The following is a 13,625-nucleotide window of genomic DNA, read 5'->3' as shown; positions in this document are numbered from 1 at the left end:
AAAAAAGCACTTTATACAATTTTTATTTATATGTTGATCAGTTCTTCCAGGTTTGGGGGCCTGGGTGGCTCACTCTGTTAAGCTTCCAACTTCAGCTCAGGTCATGATCTCATATTTCGTGAGTTCGAGCCCCGTGTTGGGCTCTGTGCTGACAGCTCAGAGCCTGGAGCCTGCTTTGGATTCTGTGTCTCCCTCTCTCTGCCCCTCCCCTGCTCGTGCTCTCTCTGTCTCTCAAAGATAATAAACGTCAAAAAACTTAAAAAAAAAAATCTCTTCCAGGTTTAAATGCATTTTTCCATAGAAATACAGTAATTATAAATCAAGGTTCTATAGCTAGAAAATTTGTGTTGCGTGATATATGTTATGAGAAGCCTGTACATTAAAGTTGAACCACTCCACACGATTCAAAAAGTATGTAAGTGTCTTTAAAAGCAAAGGCAATTTTCTTATTCACATTTTAGGATAGTTAAGCACTGGGTTTTGACAGATAAAAAATACTTACTCAAAAGCAACATATGTCAGCAGAGTTGCTGCTGAAAAAATGGCAGATATCCCACACCCAATATAGGTGATGAAGGTGAGAACTTTGGTGTTTGTTGCATCTATCTGTGAGGCAGTTCCTTGAAGGTCCTATATAAGACACGGGAAGCAGCTGTTAAGAATCTCTTTTCGTGAGAATGGTGTTTTACTAGAAAGTTCATTGCTAGCACTTACAATCTTAGGTCAATCTTTGGTGGAAAAACAGTGCAAATCAATATGAAAACTTGTGTTTATTATACTCTTACAGATCATTCTATGAAACCAAAGCATAGCATTACTGAGAGAGTTCCATGTTGCTTTCTATCATTACCTTGTAATCGAAGCTCTTTGCACACCAGGATAGCATGAAGAGCAAAACCACCGGGTTGGTCGCCCACCAGAAATTGGGGAGGAGGTCACTGCCTTGGCTAACAAATGATCAGACCCCTTCCTCACATTTGCAGGGCTAGCGGCACAAGTACAAATGGAGGCCACCATGGCCAATGTGAGCCCTCAGCACACATTGGGTTCTTTTTGTCCAGTGCGGGGCGGGGGGGGGGGGGGGGGGGAGGAGGGGTCCAGCCAGTGGACACCCAGAGTCAGGTACCTCTGAGCTTAGTGCTGAGGATCTTAACTATGGTTATTTTAAAGCTTGGTATGTACTGGGTTAGGTAGTCTTTATTTTTTTTTCATAAATAAGAAGGCATTACAAATTTTTAGGTCATAGTTATTTATTTATTTATTTATTTATTTATTTATTTATTTATTTATTTAAATCTCTGTAGACCTGAAAGGGCGCCATTTAAAGTGTTAGGGGCTGTGGAATGGAAAGAATTGAACACTTCCTAGAATATTAACATGAAGTATTAATTTCACTGTGCAGAAGCAGATTTACAAATCTGGGCCTGGTAGGGAAATCTTTATTTTCCTCCTTATATAGGGAAGTGGGTTAGGGATAAATCTTGAGTTAAGACCATCCACTCAATCCTGGTTGGAAGATAAAGACGCTTCCAATGTGCAGCATGTTAAAAAATGGAGTCTTCTTGGAGAAGGCCATATTCCAAACAGGATATGAAATTTGGGGTCTTAAATTATGGAAAAGAAAGTTTGTTTTAATAGGCTTTTCAGTCTATGTGTTAATTTTCTTTAATTTTCATCAAAATGTCCATAAAATTTGTTACTCACACACAAAGACTCCAGTAAGTGGTGTCTACATATAAGTATGTATATGTGACATGATGATGTGGGATTGTTTCAGGTTTGACTGACGCAGTAAAAAACAGGTAACAGCACTTCAGTGGCTCCCAGAAATGCACAATGGCCGAATTCAGCAGACACAGAGGCCCAGGGTCAGAAGGGGCTCACCCAAACCTTCTCTCCAAGGACTCTCTCCAAACACTGGGAGGACCTGGGATTTCCCTGGCACATGGGATGGGGTTCAAGTCAGTGCCAGTGGACTCACCAGATAGGCCACCTGATCGACATTTTGGTTACTAGCATTTTGGGATTTCATGAACCAGAGAGATGGTCTTGAGGAATCTTCAGGTGACTCGTCATCACCTCTTGAAAACCTATGGCCCCCATCTAGGTGAGGCAGTAGACTCGCAAGCCACGATTGAAACCACAATTTAAAGTGTAAGTTAAATATACATTTACACACAACTCTCACATTGTTTTGTACTTCTGAGAATGAAGAATATGAGAATATTTTTTCCTCTGAACTAGCCAACACGAAAATATACTAATGTGAAAAATCTTAAATCTTAAACTACGAAGAAATGTAGTAGGGGACAGTAAATCCATCATATGTTAGTAGATTAGAAGATAGAATTATGGGGCTGGGGTGCATTTTTTTTTTTAACTTCTCTTACGGTAATAACTTGTCATACGGCAATTTAGACTCTGGGAATATCTTACACAAGTTAATAAAGAGTTTGTAAATCAAGAAAGACTCTTAACAAAGTCCTGGTGGTCTGGAAAAGCTGAAAGGATGTGGGCACACCTCCAGGAAGGATAAATTCTGGAAAGTTTTTCTTCCAGCAGTTTATAATCTTATAAGAGCAGCCAAGGTGGAAAGGATAGTACTAAAAAATGCATATATTGACATATATGTAAAACTAATTATTTAATCAAATGGCAACAGAAAAAGACACAATTACAAATTCACAGTAAAATTCAAACAATAGATGAAGAAACTGACCATTAAAAGAAATGGTAAGCCAAACTTTGGTTACATATAAATCACCACTGTAAAGTGAATTGTATTACTGTTATCTATTTAACTTATACCTACAACATACACAGTCATGCTCAAACACACATGCTCATACACACACGTACATGCATGTACATGCACACGTACACAGTTCAAATAGTTAAATGAATTAAGCTAAAGCTTATACCTGAATGAGGATGATGCAAAGTAAGTAATTTCTAAGAGAATGTCAACTGTCAGTTTTGGAGAAAGGAGAACATGGCAGTTAAAACTGAGGGTGTTTTTTTGTTTTTATTACTTAGGGAAAACATACCATAGTTTAATTGTTCATTTTCATGCTCTGGCAGTAAAGAAAATATTTGTATTTTGGAAAAGTTAAAAAGTGATTTGCTATGATTGTCACCTTTTTAAAGGCCTTGTTTTTATCCCCCAGGGCATTTATGCAGTGGACGGTCAGGAAAATTACTTGCAGGCTTGCTATATGGCAGTGGCCATGTACATAGGCCAAGTGGGTTCGTGAGCCCAATGCCACACCCCACAGCCCCTCACTGCTCCCGCCCAGTCCCGTGGGAAGTGGGGGTGAGACCTAAGGGAGGGGAGAAACACAACCATTGTGATTCCAATTTAAAGAGCTTTACTGACTCAGCACACACTTCTGCCGTCACCATTAAAAAATCCTTTGGTAATGATCCTTTGGAACTATACCAGATACCAGAAACAGTGGCTCTGTTACAGTGTGGAGGGAATGCTGCGCACCAGAAAATTATCTATAAGAGCACAAGTGTATCAGACATAAAGCAGAGGTGTTAAGTCTGTGGATGAAAAATTCAAATAAGTTGTTGCGTGTAGGGTGGCTCTCAAAAATTTGGTGGGATGAGAAAAAACATGTTAGTGTGATCTAATTTTGGTTTCAAACTGTTGGACGGGATGGCTAATGATAGAAAAACAGGGCCACGGAAGAGAAGGAAGGAAGGAAGGAAAAAGTAGTATGAGGGCCTAGTGGTAAGAGACATGTCATGCCCATCAACTCTCTTGCAGGCCTGAGGTCTCCCTGTTACCTTAGTCCCTAGTCTAACAGGCGGTGCTCTCCAGCAGGGCTTGGGGGGCGCATAATTTTGGGTGACCACTGGATCACCTAGCCTAGTACCTGCTATAAAGTCACATTCAAAATAATGAGTGATAACGCAAGAACAATATTTTACAAAACTTTTCACAGTTCTTTTCCACGTTAGTAAAACCAACATTTTCTTCTTCTTTAAATTTTCTCTTTCTCCCTTGTTTCCTCTCTCTCCATCCTCCTTTCCTCTCTCTGTCTCCCCGACTCTGTTTCTCTCTTAATTCAAGGGTCTCATGGTGATTTTCTGTTTCTAGGATTATTTATCATCACTGTTAATACAATAGAAAAAAAAGGTAGGGTTCTTTTCCATAATTACTGTTATGTATTTTAAATATGTGATCTCTGCTAATTAGCAAGATTCAAGGCACAGATTACAATTATCAGGAAATAATTCCCCAAACATATCATCTAAAAAGGCTGACTTATGAAAAGAAGTATGCCTTCCCAAATTATATCATTTCAAAATGAGTTTAGAAATTCCTCCCCTACCATCAGAACTCCAAAGTGTGTGAGGTGGTTACATAAGCAGACCGTCTCGCTCTCATCTGAACCTCTGTGTGCCACACATCCTGATGTGTTCCAAAATCCAGAACCTTCTGTAAAAGGAAGTCCACAAACAGTGTGAAAATAATAGCAGGCCAGTTCCTTTTCTATAATAGACATTAGCTTCTTCAGGAAAATATGCCTCAGTCTCTTTTGCCTTAAGTTTAGCAGTAAAACAGATACTACTCTTAATTCTGCCAATACTTAGCATGATTTAGATTCCTGGAATCATGGAAGGTTAGTGCTGGGTTGGCAGGAGAGTTTATCCTAGTCAGTGGTTTGCAACTGTGTTCTACTGAAGTGCCTCTGGGGTCCTGCAAAAGTCTGATTCAAGTTTAGGTTTTAATGTATGTATTACAAAATAAACTTCCATGAAAAGAATATCCCCTTTCGAACATATTACATACAAATGAAGTCTCTGAAGATCAACATTTGTTTCTGTGCGTCCGCCTCTGCTTTTGTAGACACGAGGACAGAGGTCTGTGTTCTTGTAACACACTATTGTATACACAGCAACCATGCAGGGTGGCAACTTATTATAAATGCCTTTAACGTACCTTGTCTGACTTTTATGGCAGGATATGGAATATGAGCGACTCATATAATTAAAGAATATCTTAAGACTGCAAGGTGATATCATTTTTAATTATGTGTCCAGTAAATCAGGACTTTCTCAAAACTGTGCAACTAGAAACCAAACAACAAAAAACTTCCCAGGTATGATAAGGCATATCAACAACAGGGGTCTGGACACCTTCAGACTCCATTTCTACCAGGCAGCAGCCTGTACTGGGGCTGGTTTGATGTGGCCACGATAATCCCCCTGCAGATCCCCAAGGGAAGGTGACTCTTGTGGGGTAGAGGTGGGAGGTTCATAGCTTGTCCTTCCCATCAAAGAGATCCCCACACCTTATACCTAGTAACTCATCTGTTACTGTTGCCTTTTTCTCTTAATTGTCCAACATCATTTTGGAAGGAGTTCATTTCTTTCAAGTTATGTGTGTGTGTGTGTGTGTGTGTGTGTGTGTGTGTGTGTAATATAACCACTTCTAAATTTATAATCTTTTAGTATGCTTTCTCTGTAATATGAGATCTGGAAGCTGGATTCTAAACTGCATGCCTCATACATATCAAATGGTCTCTTTAGAGATGTCCTTCCAAGAATGAGCTCATATCGACATTCATCAAAACATGGCAATAAGGGACGCCTGGGTGGTTCAGTGAGTTAAGTGTCCGACTCTTGATTTTTGGCTCAGGTCATGATCTCACTTTAGGTGGGATCGAGCCCCGCACTGGACTCTGCGCTGACAGTGAGGAACCTACTTGGGATTCTCTCTCTCCCCACGTCTCTCTGTCCCTATTCCGCTCATGCTCTTTCTAAAAATAAATAAATTTAAAGAAAGTTTTTAAAAACAGGCAATAAAAACACAGAGTGTATTTTATAAATAATGGAAATCAAAGAGGTTGTTTGGTTAAAAAAAAAAAAAGTCAAGTTTACTTATTTCTTCTTGCAATGAGTAAAAAGTTACAGAAATTAAGGTTCACTTCCCAAGCTACCTACGCTAAGATTTGCAGTCCAGTTGCCATCATACTTACACAGTGACTCACTCTGGTTAGGATGGAACGAAAGGAAATGGGGGTGTTGAACAATGTTTAAAATTCAGTTGTTCTTAAGACAGCCAATATTTTAAAACTCACCATTTTTGTTCAGATCCCAGAAGGCGCAGATGGGATGAGGCACTGCCTATATTAACATAAGAATAAACATGTGAAATTGTGTTTAAAATAAGTGAAAAATCTTATGATCTGAATATGGGAAAGGAGTCAAAATGCTAAGGTTTTCGCAAAGAAACAGACCAGGTTTAGTCATGCCAATACCACCTAAGAATGGCAGGCGGTCCAGAAGGATCTCCTGTCCCGAGACACTGACTGCAAATCAACCATAGTCCCATAAGGAAGCACGCCTTCCATTTATCTAAAGGTTACTCTATATGTCCTGTCCTAAAAAGCTTTTCTTGGCATTTATCAAAGCTCTTTACATTGCAATTTCACTTCATCTCCAGAATTTTCCTTTATGTCTAGATTATGTGCCCAGAATTAAAAGTAGGGACTCAAACAGATATTTGCACATCCATGTTCACAGCAACGTTACTCACAATGGCCACAACACGGAGGCAATCAAAGTACCCATGGACGGATGATGCATGGATAAAAAATGTGGGAGATATATATAGAGAGAGATATTTAGGTCTCTCTCTCTCTATAAATATATAACGGAATATTATCCAGCTTTAAAAAGGAAGCAAATTCTGATACATGCTTCCTTAAAAATGTATGAAATGGATGAACCTTGAAAATATTATGTTAAATGAAATAAGCCAGTCACAAAAGGACAAATACTATATGATTACAATTACATGAGCTACCTCGAGGAGTTAAATTCACAAAGATGGAGAGTAAGATGGTGGGTGTGGGGCCCAGGGGAGGGGAGCAGGGAAGCTGTTACATGAGGGTCTGCTGGTTTCAGCTGGGGACCACAGAGCAGTTCCCGAAGTGGATGGCATCATGAATGTGAAAGCACTTACAAATGGTTAAAACAGTAAATATGATTTACGCATATTTTACCACAAAAAAAAAAAAATTCTTCATGGATGAAGGCACTGAAACAAGGGACACCAAAGGGTAGAACAACGAGGTCTCAGAGGGCCCAGTGACAAAGCAAGGCTAGTTCTTAGATGACTTAACTTCCAAGCCTTAGTCCTTATCAGCCAGCTTCCTGCCTGCCTGCTTCCTGCCTTGCCTAACAAATAGCAGAATCAAGAGAGGGACCCTCTGTAAGAGAGGGGAAAGACTGTGCCTAGCCTCACCTGGGACCAAAAGAAACCCCATATAATTTTATCGAATAAACATGATAGGAAGGGTAATGAAGCAACAACAAAAAAGCAACGTTTGCCAAGATTTCAGATAACTGCTAACCTCTCAAAAAAAATGAGTTAACTCTGCCCTCTTTCCCTTCTGCTTTCTCAGTAGCAATAATTTCTGACTTAAAAAAAGAAAAACAAAAAAACAAAAAAACCCAAACCTTTAATGGCAGGATTGTGCAACTGCATCTGTGTCTAATTTCTCGAAGTAATACACTGTTTGTTCCTTAAAAAGAACGGCCCTTTTTTTCACTCCTGTTCTCCCCATGTCTGAATCCTAAAGGGGATGAATCCCCCCATTTGCCACCATTTACTGTGACATTACGGCACCACCTGATTAACCGTTCTCCCCTTTTTTGGAAAACTTCCTCGTTGAGAAAGTACCAGAATAAAATTCTTACCATGTAGAAAAAAACAAAGGCCCCGCACTTCTCTGAAATGGTCTGCCTCTGTTCCACTGTTCTTTGTAGCATTTTCTTACCTGGTTTCTTGTATGTTTGATTTTAATTCGAACAGGATCCTTCAAACCCTGGATAGTAATGTTTCCAATACTGCATGCCATCACATAACTCACTAAGGTGCCTTTCTTGGTTTCTACATCCTTTTAAAGAAAACAAAAATGTATTATATCATTCAGTACACTTTTGTTTGATTTTGGTGCCCCCAAACACACAAACTGTCAGCACTTTTTACATTTAAGATCTTCAATTATAGAACATCCTGTTTATAAGATTAAATTGCTGGCTTTCCTGAAAGAGCTTTGCTATTTCCCTTATTATAATAAATACATTGAGGGAACATTATGAGCCAATGCTGTAAGGCAGTGTTCATAAAACCTCACTCTTGATTGCTGTGACTGATGTCAGCCGGTTAACATCTGAAACAATGTGAACCCAGAAATAATATAAACTCATAAAAAGCCACGAAACAATTAGACCATTTCCCTGCCCTAGAAAACTACATGAAGTTGTTTGCAAGTGACAGAAGTATAAATGAAATATGGTGTGAAAAATAAAACAACAACAACAACAAAAATTAACAATTGAGATTTCACATCCATGCCGATAGCCTGATGTGTTTAGTCACTTAGGACTAAATGTAATTCTGGTGGGTGAAGGTCCCATCCAGAACTTCTACCTTCTCTGCTTGTACACTTGCCATCCTCCGTAGCTTCCCCTTCAGAGACAAGGTTGTCAGGAAATCAAATCAGTGAATCCGTGCTGCAGAATGACTGGGGTCAACAGCGTCTCTCTCCGCAAGATCACCTCTTATTCCTTCTTCCCTTGTGTTATTCTTGTCAAACATCCTGCATTTCTCCATTGCAGCTTATAAATCAGTTGTTTGGGAATAATTACAGGATTTCTTACATGCCAAAGAAAATCTCGGCATGCAGGATACTGTATGGCGTGATCACGCTCAATAAAGTCGGCAATGGCTTGTGGATATCTTGTCTTTTATTTAAAAAATACGCATATCTTGTTCACTATGTTAGGGAAGTATCACGGAACCCTTAACATTTTTTGACTCTTGCTATAAATTCATATTAAAAACCAAGCATCTGTTTCCTAATGATACGTTGATGGGGAGATGCCAAGGGAGAAGGGAAAGGTAGCGTGGAGAAGGCAGACTCAAAATGAAACAATAACAGATTCTTACAGTTCTAACCCAAATCCTTCCCACTGGGTGCAACCTCTCCTCTGAACAGAGCCCTGCCACCCGTGACTTTTTTGTGACACCTACTGCATTTCTGTTTTGTTTTTTTAAAAGTGACGTCGTAAGCCTCAAGTGATTTTAACCAATGCAGTTTTATGTGTACACAGCTATTAAATCCTTCAGAGTAATTAGTAATTACATTCTTAATCTACTCAAAAATTTTATACAGTTTGTTTCTAAAACCTTTAAAAAAAAAAAGTCTTAACATTTTAGAATTCTGGGAAATGATTTCATGGTATTCCTTTTTCTTACCCGTAACTTAGACCTCCACACCTCCATACATAACAATTAGAAACAATTCTACTGGCCTTGAGACTTGGCTAGTTTCTCTTACATAGATGGCATTGTTTCATATACGCTGGTATCTTTAATTTAATAAATAACTTTGATTTTTCAAAAAGGGCCCAGTGAAACTCTCTGGATCTGGTTGTACTTTCAAAGGCAACCAGAGGTCACCAGTGTTTGCTGGCAGGGAACTTTCTAGTATCTAGAAATGATGCCAATAAAAATGACAATATGTGCTCTGCACAATGCCATTCGACTCTGGGGATGTGTGAAGGCCAAAGGCCACTTGAAATATTAATGGGAAAGCTGATTAAAGCCAAGAATGCTGCTCATTATGTAAACAGTGCTTCCTGCTGAATTAAAAAAAAAAGGAAACAAAAAGCAAACCTTTCCTTTGGCACACAATTTCTTTAACTCTGAAGGTCTAAATTGCTGGAGAGCATAAAATATTTAACACAAGGAATAATAAACAGTAGCTCCTCCACAAATTCCATTTCTAATTGTGCCATGCAAGTCTCAATCCAATATTTATTTAAGAAAAAAAAACCCTACATGAACACATCTGTTAAATAAGCATATGATTACCTGAAATAAAATGTTTAAATAATTATGATAAAATGTTTCATTTTTGAAGATACAATATATTAACTTTTCTAAGCCCCTTGATATATTTTCAAGGTACCCGAACTTTTATTTTGCCTTTGGAGCAAAGAAAATCAATCTGCAATTAAAAAACAATTTAATGAACCTTACCTGGAAAAGTCCAGTTTTATTGAAGAAAGTAAACTGTGCTCTTTTAACTAGTACAGAATCTTCTTGACTTAAATTCTCAAGTAAGTTTGGAGGCAAAATTACAGAAGCCAATGGATCGGTTTGTCCACTCTCAAAATCCATCTGTGACACACAGAGATACACTGATTGACTAATGACAAATCACAGTGATAACTACCCCACATACTGAACAAGGCAGGAGAACAGCACTTGGCCAGGGCCAGGGCTCCCCTTTACCTCCACTGTAGGCACTGCCCTCCTGAATGAATGGCTACAGACAAAGGCCTGGGTCTCATCTGAGTTTTGCAAAGGTGGAAAAATGGAAGATGCACTGATTTTAACTAGGCAAAATGAGAAGTCTACAAATCAGTTAACATTTTAAAAAATGAGTTAGATTTACACTTAATAGATTTTGAGCTTTTCTCAAAACACATAGTGAAATAACTACAAAAAAAAAAAAAAAAAGATTGGAGTTAGTTTGTCTGATTGCTGAGAATAAGTATCTCTGGGTAGAGGAAGCAGCTGAAGTTTGGTGAATACTCTTGGATATCGTTTTCCCTGAACCCACGGGTCAGGCCAAAGAGTATCTTCCCGCAAATGGACGTGGGATGAGACTGAGGCTGACCGAGTTTTCACCCTTAAATGTGAAACAGAATTATCCAAAAGAGCCCATACTCTCAAGAAGAATCTTGAGGAATCTTCCTTTTAACCAGATTTTAAAATATTTTATCTTGGTTTATGTCCGCAGTTGAGTAGTAGTACATGCCCCTTAATGTGTTCTCCTATGTCAAGGATGATGTTGTGACATTTCACTTGCCCACACACACAGTAGGACCCTAACACACACACACACACACACACACACACACACACACACAGTAGGAACCTGAAAAATATTTGCCAACAGGTCGCTTCAACAGGTCAGAGTGGCTCTCCACTAATCTGGCCCAGCTTTCCGGCCCAGCCTCATCACTGCCTACCATTCCCAGGCTTCATGAACCAGTTCAGAGTTCGTTCAAAGACCAGCAGAATCAGCAATACCTGAGAAATTGTTCAGAGTGCAAACTCTGGAGATCCACCTAGGACCTACTAAATTAGCATCTCTGGGGATGGGACCCTGCAATCTGTTTTGACAAGTCCTCCAGGTGATACAATGCAGCTGGACAACCACCGGCAAAGAGAATACATGAAGCTTCTTCCCACCTGGGGCCTTAATACAGCCCTTTCTTCTGATTGAACTGATGCCCTCCCCCTACTGTCAATAGGGCAGTTCCCAGTGGTGGTTTAACACTTCCTTCTATTATCACCTCTGGTAGAACATAAGCTAACCACCCTGTCACCCAGGTTCTGAAAGGACATCTCGGTGTCCAAATAACTGTGGCTACTGCTACCGACAACCTTAGCAAACATTCTGACCTACCTGCCTGCCACCCCACCACCCAAGATCTTGAAGTAGAAACTGGCAAGTGATCAGATCAGTCTTTGTTTGCCTAATTAGTTAGAATTAAAGAAACCATTGGCTCATTACCTGGAAATAGGATTCATTATTGCTTGGTAGACCGATGCTAAAATTTGAAATTTCATTTGTCCCTGGGGACAGGGACGATACTCCAAGCGCCAAATTCCGAGTTGTAATATTCACACGTGATGTGCTATTTAAGTCTATCTTGAAGGCCAATTCATCAATTGTTTTTAAAGCTCTAAGGAAATGACAACACCACTCTTAAGTAACATGTTTTACAAACTTGTACACATGTGACTTGTAGGACAAAATAGAAACTAAGTAAAATTGTCTTTAAATTTTCTGATCCTAACATGAATACTGACACCCCAAATCATAATAACATCAGTTAAAACACGGAATCATAGTGATGAATGCATCCTCAGGAGAAATATTATGCTTTAAGAAATACCAACAATTAAATCATCCTAAAAAGACACTGTTTTTCAACTCTTAGGCTTTTTTTCTCATATAAAAATACCTTTTCTACTTTATAACTGAGTGAGAATCAAAGAAAATAATGTGTGAAAGCATTTCAAAATGTTTTCTATCTTTACATAGATAAGGTAAGTTCGAAAGTACGTTGTAAAAACATAAAATTTTCATTGAAGAAATTTGTTTGAAAGGAAGGAAACAGAAGAAATATTAACACATTAAATGAAATAAATGGATGAAAACTAGTTGTGTAAAAACAGGTACAGATCACCCTGCCCTTGGCATTTTCACTCCCAAAGTACAACAATCACACAGCTACAGCATTTCTGTGTCAGTCTGTAGGACAGAACTGACAGTCACCAAGTTATGCCAAATAGATGTGAGTGGATTGTTCACTAAGTGTCTCCTTTGCAAAGTGACATCAGCTAATATATATAATAGCTTATCTTGTGAATTAATTCCAGTAAACATTCTTTCAGATGAAAAATGAAATATTGATTATGTCTTCCTGCAGCTATTTATATATAATCATTTTGTAGATTATATTTCTCAAAAAAGAAAATAGAGAACTTTGAAGTTCACTTTGTGAATTATCTTGAGAAATATAAATGGGTCTTATGGACATTTAAATTATGAAAGCTGAGGGGCCCCTAGGTGGCTTAGTCAACTAAGCACCCAACTCTTGATTTCAGCTCAGGCTATGATCTCATGGGTCCGTGGGTTCGAGCCCCACATTGGGCTCCCCGCTATCAGCACAGAGCCTGCTTGGGATTCTCCCTCCCTCTCTCTCTGCCCCTCCGGCAACTCACGTGCACATGTGTTTTCTCTCTCAAAAGCAAATAAACTTAAAAAATAAATAAATTATGAAAGCTGGGTACCAAGCATTCAGATAAGTGAGAAATTATACAACATGTATCCAATACATTTTACTCTCCAAAAGAATCAAAGAACACTTACTCAGAAGAAGACTCAAGTAAGTCACTGTCTGGACTGGTTAAGATATTAGAAAATATATTCATTAAAGTTGAACCAAGCATTATATCAATGTTTTCTTCTTTATTCACAATCCTTTTGACCTGCTCTACAATGCTGGTAATATTGGCTGAGCTTAGGGTCTGCCCATCACCAGTTAAATTTAAAATCTGGTTGGCTACTTCATTTGCTTCCCCTAAAAAAAGGCAGAAAAACAACACACAGAGTTTTGAATATTTCAGGAATCCAAAACCTATTATGATATTTCACTTCATAGTCTCAACTTTGGAGAAACCTATTTTCATATACAGTTCTAAGAGAAATGTCCCCAGAATCACAAAAAAATAAGTATATACCTCCTGTTTAAAAATAATACACAACTATGAGACACTGACACAAATATCAGTTTATATTTTATGTCTTCTCTAAAACTGTCTTATTACTTTCAATCTCTGATAGAATAAACAGAACAGAAAGTTAGAATCAGGAAAAAACAGAATTTTCTACCTTAAGTGAAACAATCATTTGCTTAGCTTTTAATCACAATGGCTATGACAAAGCAGAAAAATATGTCGGAAGAGGATAGAGAGGATGAAGTCATTTCATTTTGCCTTTAAGAACTGAAGAAAAATT

General features: G+C 38.5%; 1 protein-coding gene across 6 annotated transcripts in view; it reads right to left on the bottom strand.

The window, feature by feature from the left end:
- The window catches only part of ADGRG6 (adhesion G protein-coupled receptor G6), a 141,847-nt gene that overhangs the window by 27,915 nt on the left and 100,307 nt on the right, over positions 1–13,625 (bottom strand). For 5 of the 6 annotated variants that reach the window (XM_045499838.1, XM_045499842.1, XM_045499843.1 and 2 more), the window contains 7 exons: positions 12,978–13,188; positions 11,613–11,784; positions 10,067–10,207; positions 7,797–7,916; positions 6,093–6,138; positions 4,341–4,447; positions 503–630 (listed from right to left, as the gene is read on the bottom strand). In XM_045499838.1, coding sequence (XP_045355794.1) covers positions 503–630; positions 4,341–4,447; positions 6,093–6,138; positions 7,797–7,916; positions 10,067–10,207; positions 11,613–11,784; positions 12,978–13,188 — 925 coding nt within the window. The remainder of the gene's footprint in view (positions 1–502; positions 631–4,340; positions 4,448–6,092; positions 6,139–7,796; positions 7,917–10,066; positions 10,208–11,612; positions 11,785–12,977; positions 13,189–13,625) is intronic. The other variant, XM_045499841.1, reaches the window with a different exon arrangement.

This window comes from Leopardus geoffroyi, chromosome B2 (genome assembly GCF_018350155.1).
Source record: "Leopardus geoffroyi isolate Oge1 chromosome B2, O.geoffroyi_Oge1_pat1.0, whole genome shotgun sequence".
NCBI lineage: Eukaryota > Metazoa > Chordata > Mammalia > Carnivora > Felidae > Leopardus > Leopardus geoffroyi.
This window is presented reverse-complemented; position numbering and strand designations above follow the sequence as displayed.